We start from the raw sequence: 19822 nt of genomic DNA, 5'->3' as shown, positions 1-19822 counted from the left end.
AAGGAAACCTCAGGAAAATGACCAATAGTTTAGGAGGAATAAAGGTAGAAGGTTTAAGGCAGATTGGTAGAAACTAACATTTCTATCATGTTGACCAAACAGAACATGAAGGGCCTTATCCCATTAGCATCTGGTCAGAGGAAGGGACCCTCTGAGTTTCAGTGAAGGGTAAAACTATGCAACTTTGAAACTATTATAAGGCCATGGGAAGCACATGAAATTATCTAGTAAATGGTAAAATACCAGTCACAGTCCTTTCTGTAGAGCAACAGGGCAAAAATCAATATTGTTTCTGAAGACAGAAAACACACACACAAGATAAAATATAATACCACTACCAAATTCAAACACTGTGTTCACACTACCTCTATGGCCTTTAAACCATAGTAGAGGTTTCAGAACTTTGCCAAGGCAACCACTGAAGGACATTAAGCACCAGAGAGATAAGATTGGATCTATGTTTTTAGATTACAATGACATGGCTAATAAGGTTGAATTCAAGGTAGGCCAGACTGAAGGCAGAGAACTATTCTAATAATGTAGGAAAATAGCAATGAAGGCCTGAACTTTGTTGGCTGAGGGAGGCATAGAGAGATTTAGCAGATCAGATCGACAGAATTTGCTCTCTAATTGGATGGGAGGATGAGAGAGAAGAAAACTTGTAAGCTTGTTCCACCTAAGTGTCTGACTTAGACCATTAGATGAATTAAGAAAACACAAATTAAGAAAAACAGCAAAAGATCAACATGCTGGGTAGGAAAGAGAAAGATGACTTTATCTAAGGACAGGAGCTTCAAACCTCTGAGATGAGCAGAAGGAGATGTCCAGGAGGCTACAATATACATGAGTTTGAAGCCTGAGACAGATTCAGGAATCACTGACTTACCTACTCAAGAATATTGCTCCAGGAATTATCCCATCTCTCTTTTTTTCTGTTGTCTACTTGGTTGGTTGGTTTAGAGTGTTGTTTGTTCTATACTGCATTTTTCTCATCAGCATAAAAGTATGTTATTCCCTCTGACAAAATCCTTTTCATCTCCACTTCTTCCACCAGCTACTGCCCCATTTCTTTGTTCCAGTGCCTAATTCCTCTCCTAATCCCTCTTAAACTCATTCCACACAGTGTTATACCCTCACAAATCCATCAAACTGTTCTCCACATTGCTGAATCCAATGGTCAAGTCTCTCATCTTACTTGATTTCTCAGCAGTATTGACAACATGGACATGCTTTATTTTTCAGTACATTTAGCTTCACTTGACCTCCAGAATATTAAACTCTCTTCCAAATTCATTAGTTGCTTGTTAGTTTCATTTCAGCATATATATGTATATCTATTTCTCAGTCCTCTACTTCCCCTTAAACTCTTAGCATTGGAATGCCCAGGAATCAATCTTGGACCCTTTCTCCATCTATCTACATTCATTCCTTTCGATATCTCACCCTCTACCATTTGCCTATGACTCCCAAACCTATATCTTCAGCCCAAAATATTCTCCCAACCTCCTATGTATAATATCCACTTGCCATTTCCATTAGGGTAGCTAACAGACATCTCAAACTCAAAATATCCAAAACTGAACACCTAATCTTTACTCTGCCAGACATGTTCTTCCTACAGCCGTTTTCAATTCAGTTGATAGCAACTCCATTCTTCCAGTTGCTCAGGCCTAAAACCATGGAATAATCTTTAACTCCTTTCTTCTCTTATACCTTCCATCTAATCCATTGGGAAATCCCTGATTTTACCTTTAGTAGATAGTTCCAGATTACAGATTCCACCCACTCCTGACCACCTCTATTACTATCACCTTCATCCAGGCCACCATCATCTTTCACCTGTTTTATTGTAGGAGCCTTCTAACTAGTTACAACTTCTACCTTTGTACTCTCCCCACAACATGCGTACACACACACACACACACACACTCTCTCTCTCTCTCTCTCTCTCTCTCTCTCTCCCCTCAGCCAGAATGAACCCTTAAACTGTAAGTCAGATGATGTCATTTCTCAGCTCAAAATGCTGCAGTGGCTTCCCATTTTATTCACCCAAAGGATGTAAAACAGTTAATAAAACTTCACATGATCCGGGCCCCCACTGACTGTCTGATCTCATCTATTTCTACCCTCCCCTCAACACTTGGCTCCATCCACTCTGGCCAGGCACACTCCAGGCTGCCTTGGAGCCTTTGCATTTGGCTGGCTGTTCCCCTGCCTAAAACCCCCTTTCCCATACACCTCTGCTCTTTCCGCATCTTCCTCAAAGCCTTCCTGTTGTAAACAGTCCTCTCTGAGTGGAAATCTCTCTCTTCATTCTTTGGATGTAAACTTAACAGCACATACCTACAGTCTTTATGTTGTTTAAGAGGGAATTTAATGACCCTGTTTTTGCTATGGCTTGTTTAAAGCTAACTCATGAAACTATCACTCTGTATCCTACTGAGGGCAAGAGAGGATTTATGCCCATGTGCATAAACAATTGGGGGCTCATTGCCTGTATATAAGAATTTTTTAAGTACCTCATTTCCCTTCTGAAGCTGTTAACATTGTTAAAATACCTGTAACTTAGGGAAAACTCAGAGTTTCAGATTTCAGCTTATTCAAGAAATATTTAATAGAATATTCTCATGGACTGAAAGGTGTTTTGAAGATATCTGATTGTTTTTGTTGCCCTTGTGTGTCATCAGCCTTCCACCGAAATGAACTAGGGTGGTTTAATCAAAGAAATAGTCCAACGTGCAAGCACCTTCTCTGAGCAGAGTAAGCTCTGCTTATTCATTCAGCAACACTTATAGGATAGCAAGGGTACTTGGGAATAATAGGTCATGACCTTTTTCCTTGAGAAGCTCACCCTTTAAAAGAAATGAGCTCACCCTCTAAAGGAGAGAAGAGTCCATGTGAATAAATAACTACAGTACAACATTAAGTGCTACCAGATTTACAGCCAGACACAGTCATCTCTAGAATTTACAGATTATTCTATATTCTACTGCTCTTCCCACCCTGTTGGATCTGTACCACCTGTGCTAGTATGGAATGTTATATAAAAAAAAACACAAAAAACAACAACACACTTCAAACCTATCCAGAGAAGACTAGTGTTGGCTGGACCTAGTGAGGATGCTGAGAATAAGGCTAGTGGTCTCAGGGTCAACAAGAGGGTCTTACTGAGGCTATACTGCTGGGGACACAAGGCAATATACTTAACATCTGCATCTCCACTTTTAGCCCTGATTGCTCCCCACTCCAAAAGGAACATACAGCATGGCCCCATTTTCAGCATCAAATAGTTCTCTCTCTTGCTACTTAATCTTGAAGGAGAAAATCATTAAGTTTGAGTTTTCTTCCCTTATAAAGGATAAAAGACAGCAACTCTACCCTTTGTTAGTTGAGAAACAAGTAAGCGTCTAGCCTCTATGAAATTCAGGTGTAGCTTAGAAATAGTTACAATCTACAGAGAGAATGAAAAATAAAAATACTAAAGAATTAAATGCCTCCGTCTTTGACACTATGAACAAAGCAAATTACTTATCTTTAGGAGCTCAACACTGTGTCCTTCTTTAGAAAAGGGTCCAATTTTCTAAGGAAATGTCAATAGAGCCATTACTCGTGATCTCAAACAGGTGGTAGGAGTATATTTGTAAGAAAAGTTACCAGAACATTATGTTTATATAGTATATAATATTGAATATAAAATTTGCTCAAGGGTCATATTTTTATTTTGGTAGCACATAAATCTCTAAAAGGAAATTTAAAGAGCTAGCCTGAGGAACTAACTCCAGTTATATTAGATGGAGCTGGAGGTGGAGGGAGAAAGGAGAGGATCGGGGGAACACTGGTGGTATCATGAAGTGAAGTGGCTTCTACCACAGCGCTCCGAAATGGCTATCTGAAAAACAGTTATCAATTCACATAATAACAGCAGCAGCAACAGTACTGAAGATATGCTTTTAAAAATGTTAAAATATGAACGAAGAACATAAAACATGACCTGAGCAAATGGAATGGTGTAACATGTCCTTGGACTGGACGACTCAACTTAATAATACCCTCCCAAAGTCAATATAAATAGAATGTGACCCCAATTAGAATCTCAGTGGGGGGTTTCATTTTGTTTTCAGCTCTGAGAATTGATAAAATGATCACTAAGTTTATATGAAAAATAAATAGACCCTAAAAAGGCAATAATATTGCAACAACAAAAAAAGACAGAAAGGGGGGAACTTGTCTTGACCGGTATCAGAGCATTCTGTACTGCTAATATGGATTGATAGGGTAGCAATGTGGAAACAGACAAATAGGTCACAGGACACAACAGAGAATCTGGGAATAGATCGACACATGCAATGGATGTTACTATATGACCAAAGCAGTGTTTCAATTTAGAGGGAAAATGACAAAATATTTAATAAATTATGCTGACAGAATTGGCTATCTATATTTTTTTAAAAAACTGGAGGTATAACCATATGTTACATACATATAAAAAGAAATCCAGAAAAATTGAAAACTTGGATGGAAAAAAATAAAATGATAAAAATCCTTAGAAGAAACTATATACATTACCTATAATCTCTAAGAATAGGGAAAATTTTCTTAACCAACACAAGAAACCCAAAAGTGATGTAAAAAGAAAAGACATAATGATTATATAAAATTTTGGATGTCTAAGATGATTCAAGTTACCATAAACAATGGAATAGAAAATTTATAAATTTGAGGCTAAAATGCACTGCAGATGACAGACAAGTATGTATACAAAGCTCTTTTACAGATGGGTAAGCAAAAGATAAGCAGCCCAAGAGAATAAAATGAGCTAAGGACATGAGTAAGCAGTTCAGAGAAGAGTCCAACGGAAACAAACATAGAAATCGATGCTCAAACATACTTGTAGTAAGGAAGAAAAATTAAATTCTTGCCATCAAACTGGCAAAAATCAAAAGGTGATCAAAACTGATGGGAATATAGTCGATAACATTGTCATAATTATGTATGGTGTCAGATGGGAACTAGACTTATCAGGGTGATCCCTTCATAAGGTATATAAATGTCTAATCACTGTCGTACATCTGAAACTAATATAATATTATCTGTCAACTATAATTGAATTTTTTTAAAGGTGATAAACTTGAAGGGTATTGCTGGTAGGAATTAAGAAGAGATGGCAGTCTTATACACTGCTTGTGGAAGTGTAAATAGTAAAAATCTTGGTAAGCCATCTGGCAAAAGTCTATGAAAATGAAAAATACAATCCTAAGGTTACCACAATCCTTTTAGAACTTTAAAACTTTGAATCGTGTGACTTTAACACCTACTTAAATAAATGTGTTGGTTTTTTTAAATATATCCTTCAACCCAGTCCTATGCCTATAGATCTGCCCCACAGAAATAAAAGTCCCCACATGTAAGGATATGTGAACTATAATACTTATTGCAGCATTGCCTCTGTCAAGTCAGGAGTAATGTCCCCCACTTTTTATATTGTAGTATTGTTCATCATAACAAAGAGAAAAAAAATAAACACAATTAGCAATAGGCAGGTGGGAGACTAAATTACGTTATAACCACAAGAATAGAATTTAAAGAATGAATTCAAGTTGATGTGGAAGGAGTTCCACAAACTATCATTGAAGGAAATAGCAAGTGGCAAAAAACTATGATTATAACATTGTTTTGTGACCAAAAATAGCTCCTCTAAAAATGAACATTATCTCTATACAAAAATACACATATGCATGAATACATAAATGCATACATACACACTCACACGTGTGTGTGTGTTTGTAAACTATATTAACAACTGTGCTCAGTTGGTTACCTGAAGGTTAGGTGACAGTGGGAGATGCAAGTGAAAAATAAATTTTTAAAAGATAACAATTCAAAGAAATAAATGGAATATGATTCCATTTAGTGAAATTTAAAGCATATAAATGAAAAGAAAAACATAGAAAATGGAAAAATAACTGAATTTATGCAATAAGAACTATGGCTTCCCCAGGTAATGCTAACTAGAGGATCCAGCTGCTTCTGTTGAATCAATTTCCACAGAGACCAGTTCCTGTAAAATGTAAAATAAAACCAAATTCTTCTGGTTTTCTTTCTTTTCCCTTAAAAAACTTTTTTAAATTTTCCCTTTTAAAAATGATCAGGGAAATGAAAATTAAAACCACAATGAGGTACCACCTCACACCTGTCAGGATGGGTATCAACAGTAAATCAACAAACAGGTGCTGGTGAGGGTGGGGGGAAAGGGAGCCCTCATGCCCTGTGGGCAGGATGGTAAATTGGTACAGCCACTGTAGAGAACAGTATGGAGATTCTTCAAAAAATGAAAAATAGAGCTGCCATATGACCCAGCAACTCCACTTCTAGGTATCTATTCAAAGAAAATGGAGACACTAATTTAGAAAGATACAGGAGCCCGGCCGGGCGTGGCTCAGCAGTTGAGCATCGACCTAGGACCCAGGAGATCGAGGTTCGATTCCCGGTCAGGGCACATGCCCAGGTTGCGGGCTCGATCCCCAGTAGGGGGCGTGCAGGAGGCAGCCGATCAATGACTCTCTCATCATTGAGGTTTCTGTCTCTCTCTCCTTCTCCCTTCCTCTCTCTGAAATCAATAAAGGCATTTTTTTAAAATAATAAAAAATAAAAAGATACAGGGTATATGCATTTCAATGTTCATTACAGCATTACTTACATATAATAGCCAAGATATTGAAGCAATCTAGGTGTCCACTGACAAATGGCTGGATAAAGAAGGTGTGATATATACATATACGCAATGGAATATTACTCAGCCATTAAAAGAATAAAATCTTGCCATTTGTCACAACATTGGTATATCTAGAAAGTATTATGCTAAGTGAAGTAAGTCAGACAAAGACAAATACCATGATATCCCTAGATCATCTTTATTTTTCTATATGAAAATATCAGTCATTTTATCGGTGAGTTTCATCTGTTAGCATTTTTCATAATCACTTATATGTTAATTAATCGTTAACACTTATTTCTGCCATCTGAATTCCTGTTTTCTATTTTCAAATGTTTCTTCTCTTTTCTCTCACTGTTTTCTGTTGAATGAGTCAAGGCTACTTCTGTCGGCTGTGAAGTTTGTGTTCTATTTTTCTTCCTGTGGTTATTCCTAACTTATTAAGAGCCCTGCTTAGGTTTGTTTCTCTCCATCAATTTCTAAATTTAACCAATAGCTACATCGCTTTGCGAAAGACACCAATCACTTAGCAGCTTTTACTTCCGGTGCCCCACCCTCCATCATCCATCAGTTCGTTACGTTCTAGAATTTGATGCTAGATCATTACACTTTTCTCTCCTTGGGACACTGCTTATTTAGACAACAGGTCTTACCGAGTTGCTTCCTCTCCAGTAATTCTCATATCAACAACCTTCTCTGGAGTTATTTGTCATTCTGTTGTAATACTTTTTCCAAGGGTGTTTACAAATTATGCCTGTGTCCAGTAAACCTTCTGAGGCCTTTTATGCCAGAAAACATCTTCATCTCACACTCACACTTCAATGAGAGTTCAGCTAGATATCAGAGTATAGGTCCAAATTTCTTCTTTTTAAAAATACTTTGGAAATATTACTCTAGTGTTGCTATTAAGGTAAATGTGAACCTGATTCTTGTTCCTTTATAGATGACCTACTTCTGTCTCTCTGGAATTGTTTCCTTTTCTTCAATTTCACCTCAGGGTGTCAAAGAGTTGATCTTTTCCCACTTATTTCTCTTGTTTGGTACACAATAAGTTCATTCAATCTTTTTCTAATGGTGGTGAAATTTCAATTAGCAGTACTTCAAATATTTAACTTCGGTTTATTTTTTTCCCTCTTTCAGGGCCCTATTAATCAAATGTTGACACTTATTCCATTTTTTGCACCCTTTAATTTTTCCCTCTTTTTTCCAGTTCTGTGTTTCTTCTTGATGCCTCTGGGAGTGTTTCAAAACCCACTACATCTCATTAATTCACTCATCAACTGTATTCATTCAACCGAGGAATTTTTAATTCCTATTACATCTGATTGGTTCTTTTTTATAACTTCTTGTTTCTGTTTAATGTTTCCAGTGCCCTCCTATATGCCCTTGAGAATATTTATTAGGATTATTATAAATTCTGTTTCTCTAGCTCATTAGTTCTGCTCCCTCTGGAATTAGTCGTTCAGTTTGTGATCTCTCCTCTCCAGTGCCTGACATCAGTGTTCGTCAGATGTCTATTTTTCCTGTTCCTTTCAGAGTATCATCTATAGTTTTTAAGTTCTCAGTTCCATCCATCTCTTTCTTGCTTCTGAGGCACCTCCAGAATTAGACTCAACCGAGGAAAACCACGATTGCTTTAAGTTCCCCACCTTGACTCTCCCACAGCATAAACTAAACTTACTGCCCTCAAGATTTAGCCTCATAGACCTGTATAACCTAATTTTTTATTTCAAAAATGATCAAAATTTAGTTTTGAGGATTTAAATGATCACTATCAAACCTCCAAGATCGGTTTTACAAAACCTGTTTGGATATTGCTGATCTTAAAATATAATAGAAATTGGTTTGGCATGTCCTGTGGAATTATTTCTTGGTACATCAATATTTGTATTTCAACCAGACACCTGTAGATGTCTAGCCTTTGCTTTTGAATCGAGATTCACTTATTCAACAAATATTTGTTGAACACTTGCCGTACTATTGGTGCCCAGCAAGGACACAGCCCCTGCCTTCACGGAGCATTATGGTCTAACAAAGACTCCAGATTGAATGTAGGTTCTGCTAGAGCAGGGGTATTTTTGTGTTGTTTTCCAGTGTATCCCAGGTACCTAAAATAGTGTAAATATTGGTTGAATGATAATATTTTACACTAATTACTAGTGTGTTGAACATTCTGGGGGGGAAGTACAGGTGTCATGGAGTATATAAACTGGCCTTAACTTCTCTAGAAGATCAGAGAGACAGCTCTCCAACTGATTGAGCTCTCTCTTTAAAGTGGTTTTTGCAGGCTCACTGAAACAATCAGTACCCTGTTCCTATTCAGAACACCCTCCTATTATGCATGAAGGCTTGAACCACCTTGGATTTTTCAGCAATTGATTTCTGTAAATGAGCAGTTAGATGAATTGCCTAACAATACCCTATGTTTAGAGAAATAAATGAAAAACCACAGTTTAATAATGCTATTGCGTGTTTCTCGCCTGCCCATTTCCCTGCCCCATTTTCTTTTCTAACCTGCAGATGAAGGAGCTTCTATGCACCCTTGTGATGATACATACTGTGGGCCTTTCCCGGAATCCGAGCCAGAAGTGAAAGCTGTAGCTAACTTCCTTCGAAAACACAAGCATCACGTCAGGGCTTACCTCTCCTTTCATGCGTATGCTCAGATGTTGCTGTATCCCTATTCTTACAAATATGCAACCATCCCCAATTTTAGCTGCGTGGTAAGTGCTTGAGCCTGTACATGTGTGTCAGGCTTCATGCTTCTTTTCTAAGGTGGTTCTAAGTAGTTATGATAACAGCAAACATATATTGTGTTGGTTCTAATATGCATTTTATATATATTAACTCATTTATTTTTTATAATCATATAAGGTAAAGAGCTATTATTATCCCCACTTTACCGATGAGGAAACTGAAACCTAGAGAAATTAAGTAATTAAAACACACAGCTACTAAGTATCGGAGCCTAGATTCAGCCCCATATCTAGCTCCAGTGCTATTGCTTTTAACCACCGCACTCTGCTGCTTCTCAAATGTAACCATTTCAACCTATTTACGTTCTTACCACAGGTTATACAGAAAATCTCAGGATGGATTTGATTAGTATCACAGCTTTGGTCACATGTGCAGGGCTGTGCTTAACTTTATTGAGTAAATAATTGCTCGTAAATTATGGTCTGACTCTCATTAATTAAAAGCAAGTTTTAATTTATAAGCACTATTTGCTTAATGCTACTAAGTCTCTGGGCATGTATCTGACAAGTTAGTACTAAGAATGAACAGCCTTTCTCGCATAAGATTATTTGAAAGTGAAAAAAACAGTGTTCCTTTCTCTTCTCATCTCAATAACTCAACAAGGTACCCACTATAGGCATAATTCCTTATAAAGTGCGTCTGGTTCAGAGCCTATAGTATCTAAAGGCCTGTCAAGTTCAAAACCAGGCCAAACTAATATATAGTGTTAGAAGTGAGGAAGAGGGAGGAAGTGGTGGCTAAAAAGAGGCACAGGAGGGCTTTTGGGTTGCTGCTGCTGTTCTCCCTTCCTTGACCTGGATGGGGTATCACGAGTGTGCAATTCGTGGTCATTCATTGAGCCTCAAACTTAAAATTTGTATAGACTTCTGTATGTATGTCATATTTGAATTTAAAAGGTTTTATAAAAGAGAAACATCTCCTTTCCCGTATGCCTTGAACTCTAAACCCTGTGCCGATTGCTTGGGATTGTAGGAATTCCTGATCTAGGAATTCCTGGGATTGTAGGAATTCCATCCATGGCTGGAAGGAATAGGGACCATGAGGAACAGAGAAGGAGGCCTGGGGGAAGGCTCGTATTCTGTACAAAAGAGTAACTCTGTTCTTCATCCCAAGCAAGAATTCTGAGCAAATTGTCTCTGAGACACATTGTGAATGTGGTAGTCAAATCGGGTTTCTGTCACTATTGGTGTTGACCTGGCACCCTAACCACCTTGTACCAGTCCTTTTTAAAGTGTGCACAGTGTCTATTTACATGCTCACATCAGATATGGGATATGCAATATACTAAAACCATTACATGAGAATGTTCTTCATATTTTGAATTCACCTTCCCACTAGGAGTGAAGCCTATTTTCTTTTTGTCTTGGATTGAAGGGTGTGGTATAAGGAGTAGATTAGTTTTTCAACCAAGGATGAATTTTCCTTCCAAGGGACCTTGGACAATGTTGGAGACATTTTTGATTGTCACAACAGGACCGGGGGATGCTATTGACATCTACTGCGTAGAGGTCAAGGATGCTGCTGAACATCCTACAATGCACAGGACAGCCTCCCACAGTGAAATATTATTCAGTCTGAACTGTCAGTAGTGCCACTGCTGACAAATCTGTTAGTGGGTTACATAGACGCTAAACCACTAAAACCAGGATTACGATTCTCAGAAGCCAGGTTGTCTCTGAATGTCAACCAGAAACCATTATATTCTATTCAAAGTGTTCAAAAATATTCCACCAACATGCAGGAGTCTGTTTCTGTCAACATTTTTAGGTCATTCATTAAGTTGCTTTAAATGTGGAAGTATGGAAATTAGAAATATATTACTTTCTTTGCTGAGGGCTGATAAGTGAAGCCTGGGTTCTTTTGGACAATTGGGAAGAAAAAGCAATGGAGAAAAGAGGAAGCACTTACACTCTTTCAAATAGGTGTCTAGCTGTGTCAGCCAGGAAAAGAGTTCTTTAAAAAATTTGCTGAAGTTTCCATTCCGTGGAAGGATCATATCTAAACCTCTTATCTGCACGCACCCACACCAAGTGGCTTAAGTGCAGTGAGCTGAAAAGCCTAGAACTATGCACATGTTTTGTATACATAGGCAAAGTGGGTATCTGGTGTTTTTTTTAAATAGATTTTTTTTTCTTGGATTTAGTCATCTGAAATAATGAGGAACCAAGGTCTCTGCACCAGCAGAATGCAGTAATCTCCTAAATGTAGAAATATCTGCCCTTGCCATGGAATATTTCTTGACTGTTGGATAAGATGTTAAAATATTAGAACATTCTCCATAAAGTTACCTCATTATGGTGTTTACATTCCTTTTCTGTTGGCTCCTGAGAGGAGAATGTCAACATCAGTGGAGATCAATAATAAATTGTCTGCCAGGTTCCGGAGCCTGGTCCCTGAGTATCCACAAAGGGTGGCATTCGCCACAAATGCTGCTTAATGCCTCCTCGAGGTGAGTGAGGACAGCGAGCTGAAGCTGGGTCCAACACACAGCCCGCGATGCCCGGAGTGCTTCAATTGACGTATTAAATTATTCACGGGCAAATTGAAATGGGAGAGTTGTATACTGGTTTCAACATACTTCTTTACCTCTCACTGGTCATACAATACTTCTCTAACTCCTTGCTGAAATGTGTACTTTTATACCATTTTGAAATGTTTTCAAGAATTATCTGAATCATTCTAATCCATGTTAGAATATTCACCCATTAGTACTTTGATTGTGTCGAACAGTTTTTCTGGGTTCTGGCATTTGGTAGGAGGAGTTTCGCCTCAAAATTTCTACACCTTGGAACTAACTACTGGCCAGCTCTGCCAGAGGCCTGTGTAACTTTAGAAGTCATGGAGCATTCTGAAGTTGTTCCCATTCCCAGTAGGGATAAACACATAACATAAGACAAGTCATTCTTACTGAATTAAAGAGCTTCTTAATTGACCCATATGTGTTTTAAATGCCTTGTACACCACCACCGAAGTGTGTACTTAAGGATCAATAAGATTATGTTGATGCCCTTGCTGATCTATGCTTATTCGACATTCGTGCAAGAGACATATTGATTAAGCATCTGTTATGTACAGGTACATGGACACTGAGATGGGCCTGCCCTATCAAGCAGTTTGTAATTTATAGAAATGGGCGTCTCTGAACTAACATGAAGAAGACAGAACCCTAAATCAGCATCGAAAGACATGAGTACTTATCCACTTAGCCCAACTCAACCCCTCCTTGCAGTGTAACCCCAGCCTGCCCATTTCACCTCACCGAGACTTCCTTTTCTCATCTGTAAAATGGAACTTTCCTGATCACTTGCTCATTGTGAGGAGCAAAGGAAATGTGTTCTAAAACATATTGCAAAAGGCAGCATGCAACGAAGACCAACATTATTATTAAATATAGCTATTCACTGAGGTGCCCATCCCTGCTCTTCAAATTGATGACCGATAAGGTTCAAACAACATGCCAGTGTTTCCAAAGGTTCCAATGCAATGATGTAGGTGATATAATTTCCCCACTTTTCCTCACAGGAATCTGCAGCTCATAAAGCAGTGAATGCACTTCGCTCGGTATATGGGGTGCGGTACAGATATGGACCTGCCTCCAGCACACTCTGTAAGTTTCCCGTGTATGTTGTGTTAGAGTAATTTCTTGAACCGATATCCTACATAATGACTTCCTTTTACAAAAAGAGAAAGTGTGTCTCCCCTAAAGTGAAATGTTTGACTACCAGATCAGCCGCGGAAGATGAAGGGAGCCTATATTTGATTAGTTTTACACTGCTCGACAGAAATCACTGTGCCAATTTAAATAAATTCGAAGCAGAGGATATTCTAGTCATGTAGTAATGACTACCAAGTTGAATTGAGGTTTTATGACAGTAGAAAGTACCAAAACGGGCTCCTTAAGCAATTGTAACCACTATAAGCCTGGAAGTGGGCCTGGGGATCATGAAGTAATGTTTCAGCCTGAAAGAGCTTCCCTTTTACTCCTTTCCTCCACCATCCTTGTTAGGAAATTCTCTTCCTTACGTAACACCTTCAGCTGAATTTCCCTTTAAAAGGTGATTGAAGTATTTCTTACTTTATATAAAATAAAGAACTGGGTATATGGAAGGAACTTGGATGAAGAATAGGGACACATGGATCCTAGTCCTTAACTCTGCCGCTGGTCAGGATATAATCCTGGCCACGACATTAATCCTGAGCTGCGGTATCCACAACTGTTAAATGAGAAGTCATACTAGAGGATGCCTCATGGCCTTGCAAACTCTAAAATTCATACACTATATGACTTGAAAAATCTAGTGAGAAATCCTAAGTATCTGAATGTCTATGTATGCACGTTAAGGTACACACACAGTTCGTGTGTATATGGATCGATAATGACACCTGATTATGCTTTATAGTGAAGTAGGAAATTTCTCCTAATGTCTTTAATCCACCCATCATTATATTCATAACCATTCACTTCCTATAGCCTTCAGGAGAAAAGCTTGGCTTGTCAATTAACACTATCAAATAAGTTTATCCTAATAATAAGAATGTCCTAGGTATCAGAACTTTTTTCAAATTCCATGATCCTTAGTCTCAGGCTGACCTTTTCAGAACTACTTTTCAATAAAGCCACCTTGAAAGGAGAAATACAATATTTTTTAAAAATCACATTACAGACCTCCAGTCAAGATGGTAGAGTAGGTAACTGATGTGCTCACCTCCTCTCACTACTACATCAAATTACAACTAAATTGTAAAGCTGCCACCCTTGAGAACCACCTGAAGACTAGCTCAACAGAAGTCCTATAAGTAAGAATATAAAGAAGCAGCCTCTTGGAGACTGGTAGAAGGGGTGGAGACAGGAAATGGGCTGGTCCCACACCCATGTGTGGAGGTTATAAATCTGGAAGGATCTCTCTGCTGCAGAGGTCCCCACTGAGGAGTGAGGGGTCCAAGCCCCACACTCGGCTCCTCAGCCCAGAGCACCAGTGCCAAGAAGGAGTCCCCACAACATATGGCTGTGAAAATCAGCAGGGATCTGTCCAGGTGAGTAGGAGAGCTGCTGTAGACCCAGGCATCCTCTTCAAAGGCCTGAGCACAGACTCACAAACACTCACCCTAAGTTATAGCAAAGGGACAGCATCTGGAAAGCACCAGGGACTTACGGGGAGGAAGAAAACTGACAGGTTTCAGGGTGAGGGCCGGGGAACAGCTCTCTCCAAGGACAGAAGTGCTGGCAGGCATCATGGTTCCTTTGTTGAGCCCTCCTCCGGTTCAGCCTGTATGTGCAGGCAAGAGACTAATCTGAGTCCCTGTCAACCTCGCTAATACCACTTGCACCACCCTGGCGATCCCCTGAGACCCCAAGCTCGAAACCCTTCCAGACACTGCTCCACACAAGCAACCAGCCTTGGCCCATGCTGAGGACTTTACTAAAATCTCTCAAAGGCATACAAACCCCAAACAAGCAGTGCCTGACCTCAGCATGCTCTGTACTTCTTGCTAAGTGGCCCCAAGCCCAGCACTAGTGTCAGCCAGCCTTGGTCACAGCATAGCCTCTCCCGGGCACCTCCAAGCCCAGCATCGGCAGCAGGCAGCGAGCAATCGCAGATACCTGAATAGACATTTAACCAAAGAGGACACACAGATGCCAATAAACACATGAAAAGATCCTCGGCATCACTAATCATCAGAGAGATGCAAGTTCAAACCACAATGAGATACCACCTCACACCTGTCAGAGGCTATCCTCAGTGAATCAACAAACAAGTGCTGGCGAGGGTGTGGAGAGAAGGGAACCCTCCTGCATTGTTGGTGGAATTGTAAACTGGTGCAGCCACTGTGAAAAACAGTGTGGAGGTTCCTCAAAAATTGTAAATTGGAACTACCATATGACCCAGCTATTCCACCTTATGGTATTTATCCAAAGAAATTTAAAATAGTAATTTGAAAAGATATATGCATCCCTATGTTTATTGAAGCATAATTTATAATAGTAAATATATGGAAGCAACCTAAGAGCCCATGGAGAGACAATCAGATAAAGAAGTCTTGATATATATATATATACACACACACACACACACACACACACACACACACACACACAAAATGGAATATTACTCAGCCATAAAAAAAGATTGCAATCTTGCCATTTGAGATAACATGGATGGACCTAGAGGGTATTATGCTAAGTGAAACAAGTTGGACAGAGAAAGACAAATACATGTGATTTCACTTACATGTAGAATCTAAAATACAAAATAGAAACAAACTCTTAGATACAGAGAACAGATGGTTGTCACATGAGAGGGGGTTTGGGGAACTGTGTGTAAAAAGAGACGGGTTTAAGAAGTAAAAATGGCAGCTAAAAAATAGTCACAGGGATGTAAAGTACAGCATAGGAAATATAGTCAATAATATTATAATAATACTGTAATGGTTCCAGGTGCATACTAGACTTATTGGGGGGGATCTCTTCATAATTTATATAAATTTCTAATCACTATGCTATAAACCTGAAACAAATATAATATTGAGTATCAACTGTAATAGAAAAATTTAAAAATTTTAAATGGGAAAAAATTACATTACCAATTAATTCCAGTATGTATTAACAATTTTAAAACATTCATTTATTTAAAAATCTTACACTTCACCTTTGCAGCTTGATATCAAGGCACAGTCTTAGTATAATATTTACTGAGACGAACCTGTTACCATAGAAATGAGGCTGTCACATGGCCATGAGGTAACTGTTGGCACATATTGTCTCTGACTTTGGCTACTATGACTACTATTTGTAGTTCCAGTGATTGCTAACCCAGAGGGACAATGAAGCCTCAGCCTACCTTCTGTCCTTAAATGAATGAAGCAAGGGGAGCCTGAGAAACAGCAGAGTCATCTAATTGTCATCTTCCCATAATAATTCTATCTATAACTTGTCCTGGTGAAAGTAGCATAAAAAGCAGCATTATTTGAGTAGATGAACATGCTCTGAAAATTTTAAAATAATAGTGTATGTCAGGCTAGATCATATAAATTTCAGGAGAGAAGTATATAAAGATTCTTCTGTGAAACACAGGATCAGATACAGCCCAAGCCCACCGTCTGCCTCTATTGCCTGCACTTTCAACTCTGCTGAAAAGCTGGAGCATGTGGGAGCACAGGAGCCAGAAGGAAAGAGTTGTCAGAAAGGACTGTCAGTTAGATTAAATGCTATTGAGAGGTTGAAAGTGGGATCTGAGTTGGGGGGGAAAGGGGGAAGAGAAGGAGATTAGGCCTGCTGTCATTGGTGACCTTCAAGAACAAAGTTTTCATAGACAGGTAGAAGCAAGAACCAAATTGAAAATGACTGAGATGTAGAAGAAACATATACTGATTCTCTTGTAGTTCTAAAGCAACAGGAAGAAAAAGAGGACAGCATATAGGAGGATTATGAGAGGGAAGTGCTATAGGAAAGAGGTGCTTGAACATTTTAGTCAATGCAGCTGCAAGATCGAGGGAGATTTAATTATTGAAACACTCGCAGAGAAGACAGCAATGAATGGTATCAAAAGATGACACATGTACAAGACGAGCAACATTTCTTCCTCTGAGCTAAAAGAGAGAAGTCAGAGGGCTATGATGTCAGTAGAGGAGGCGAGGGGCTAACTACTCATTGAGTATGGGGGCAGTGAGAAAGTGAGGGGCAGGATGAAAAGAGTCAGTAATAAAAAGGAGCCTAGAGCAGCTTTGGGAACAGAGAAAGACTTTAGTGGTCAGTGTGAATTTACAGCAAAGACTTTCTCCAGCTCCCTCACAAGGCATCAAAACAGAGAAACTGGATCAGAGATGGAGAATTAGCAAAACCAAGGCAGAAAAACACACTGGATGGGTCATTTTTTTGAGGTCTGGTGAGAAGTTCAGTGAAGTAATTGATGATGGCCAGGTAGAGTCAAATGAAATTTTAAGGCTGGAAAGAGTCTGGGAACTACAAACTTAAGCCAAGGCAAAGAACAATTTCATCAGAAAGAAAAAAACATAGGGGAAGTACAAGAAATGAGGAGGTTTTCTGGGAACAGAATTTCAACATTCGAGACCTTGGAAATAAAGTAGAACCGAGTCCTTGGTGTGGTTTTGGTTATGGGTGAATAAATTATGGGTGAATAAATTGTGGGTGGGGATAAATGTTATTGGAGTTGAGGCTCAGAAATTTTGAGGTCATTATACTAGAAAAGCATTAATACTTAGATTAGATCCTCAAAGATGATGCCCAAAGATATGATTTATAAGGTCTATGAGTCCAATGCAAAGGAACTACTGTTAAATCATTCTTGTTGAAATATTCATTGGAAGAATTTAGTATAGGTTAGTAATATATACATTTTTGAAAATTATACAGACTCTTTATTGAGGCTGATTTTTTCCTTTTAACTTTCAGATGTGAGTTCTGGTAGTTCAATGGATTGGGCCTACAAAAATGGAATACCCTACACATTTGCTTTTGAACTGCGTGACACTGGACATTTTGGATTTTTACTCCCAGAGGTGCTCATCAAACCCACCTGCACAGAGACCATGCTGGCCGTCAAGAATATCACTATGCACCTACTGAAGAAGTGTCCCTGAGATGGCCGAGTGACAGGTCAACAGCCACAGAAAGAGCTGATTCTGCACAGCAGCTGAGGGCAGTGGATGAAAGGTGTTTTGAAAGAGGGGCAACTGCTTGGAGTGCATGTATCTGTGGACTTTTAAAGGGACTTCTCATGCAATTCAACTCTGTAGCAATAAAAAGTGGTTAAAAATAAAATAAATAAAAGCATAACCTAGTTTGTTGTAAGCAAAAGCATCCATTTTATATCCTATTAGAGTCTCATTTGATTAAGGTGGGGGATAATTTTAAAGTCTTTTGTCTCATGAAATGTACAAATTAAGGATGTCACTTCAATAAATCATCTGTTCTCAATTAAGATCTACCAGTTGATGTCTAATCACTTGGTCCTTTTGATATGTAAATTTTTGAATTGTAAAGAACTACATTACTTAAGATAATAAGTATAAAATTTTCAAGACCTTGGATCATCCACAGCTTTTCCCCTGGCATTAGTGTAGCATCTACCCATAAAAATATAGTAAGATAGGGTACTTTTGTTTAATTTTGTTTGTTTGCTTTGTTTTGTTTTATTAATGCTCACCTGAGGATATTTCTTTCCATTGATTTTCAGCAAGAGTGGAAGGGAGTGAGGGGGAGAGACAGAGAGAGAGAAATATCGATGAGAGAGAGGCACATCAATTGGTTGCCTCCTGCATGAGCCCTGATGGGACCAGGGATCAAGCCTGCAACCGAGATATGTGCCCTTGGTCAGAATCGAACCCGAAACCCTTCAGTCTGCAGGCCAACGTTCTAACCATTAAGCAAAACTGGGTAGGGCTTTTAAAAAAAATTTTTTTTTTTTGGTAAGGTGCTTATGTTTAGATTCTGAGAATACCACTTTTAAAATAAGAGAAAACATGAATTGCGTTGCCAGACACAGCACTAAGAGCTTTACGTAATGATCTACTATGAGGTAGATACTATTATCCTCATTTTTCAAGTGAGAAAATTGGGGCTTAGAAAGGTGATATAGACTTCTATTTCCAGAACTATGATGGGATTGTTATCTATCTGGACTTCTGGAAATAACTAAAGCTTCTAGACAAAATGTAATTTTTTAAATCATCTTTAACACATCAGACAAAAAAGGGAATCTCAGGCAGGCATTAGTGAAGGCAGGGACCTAGAAAGCTGAGTGGTGCACCATTATCCTGAGAGCGTTTGTCACACCGGGTGTGTGCAGACTGATTTTCACAGCATTTTGGAGAATGAGGGCAGAGAACAAAGCCCAAGGCTCCTCCAGGGTGGGAAGCCCAGTGCAGGTTCTCCTACCAGGATTCTGGGAACTCCAAGGTAAATTACAAATGACCCTCATACTGCCTCCAATGGACCCCAAGGAAAATGAATGGTTTCAAATTTTGTCAAGACAAAAGAGAGGAGAAATTGCCAGAGAATTTGGAACCACAACCCTCACTTAGGTTTATGGCCCAAATTCAGACTACAGGTATCTCCCCCTTTTCAAAAGCTCACTTATACCAGTTGACTTTTAAAAAGACCGACATTAGTACCCGTTTCCACCAACCAAAAGAAATCTGAAGAGGATTTTCGAAAAAACTGAAAATAGCATTTAGCATTTGTTTGGCAGCCAGCCATTGAAGAGAGACAGGCTCACACCCTGAGCATCCAGAGCAGCCCCACCAGGCTCCTTCCCAGGGAACCACACTTAGCATATCCCCATCAGGCCACAGACCTCTGAACCGTGTCTGTGATTCTCTGCGCTTCCTCTCGAT

The 19822-nt window shown here is 39.0% G+C and overlaps 1 protein-coding gene across 1 annotated transcript in view; it reads left to right on the top strand.

Annotated features, from left to right (window-relative positions):
- The window catches only part of CPA6 (carboxypeptidase A6), a 202264-nt gene extending 183851 nt beyond the window's left edge, over positions 1 to 18413 (top strand). The window contains exons 9-11 of the mRNA XM_081116484.1: positions 9233 to 9435; positions 12992 to 13076; positions 17880 to 18413. Of these exons, the coding sequence (XP_080972610.1) occupies positions 9233 to 9435; positions 12992 to 13076; positions 17880 to 18067 (476 nt within the window). The 3' untranslated portion in view covers positions 18068 to 18413. The remainder of the gene's footprint in view (positions 1 to 9232; positions 9436 to 12991; positions 13077 to 17879) is intronic.
- Positions 18414 to 19822: the final 1409 nt, after the last annotated feature.

This window comes from Miniopterus schreibersii, assembly GCF_964146895.1.
Source record: "Miniopterus schreibersii genome assembly, chromosome: 17".
Taxonomy (NCBI): Eukaryota; Metazoa; Chordata; class Mammalia; order Chiroptera; family Miniopteridae; genus Miniopterus; species Miniopterus schreibersii.
This window is presented reverse-complemented; position numbering and strand designations above follow the sequence as displayed.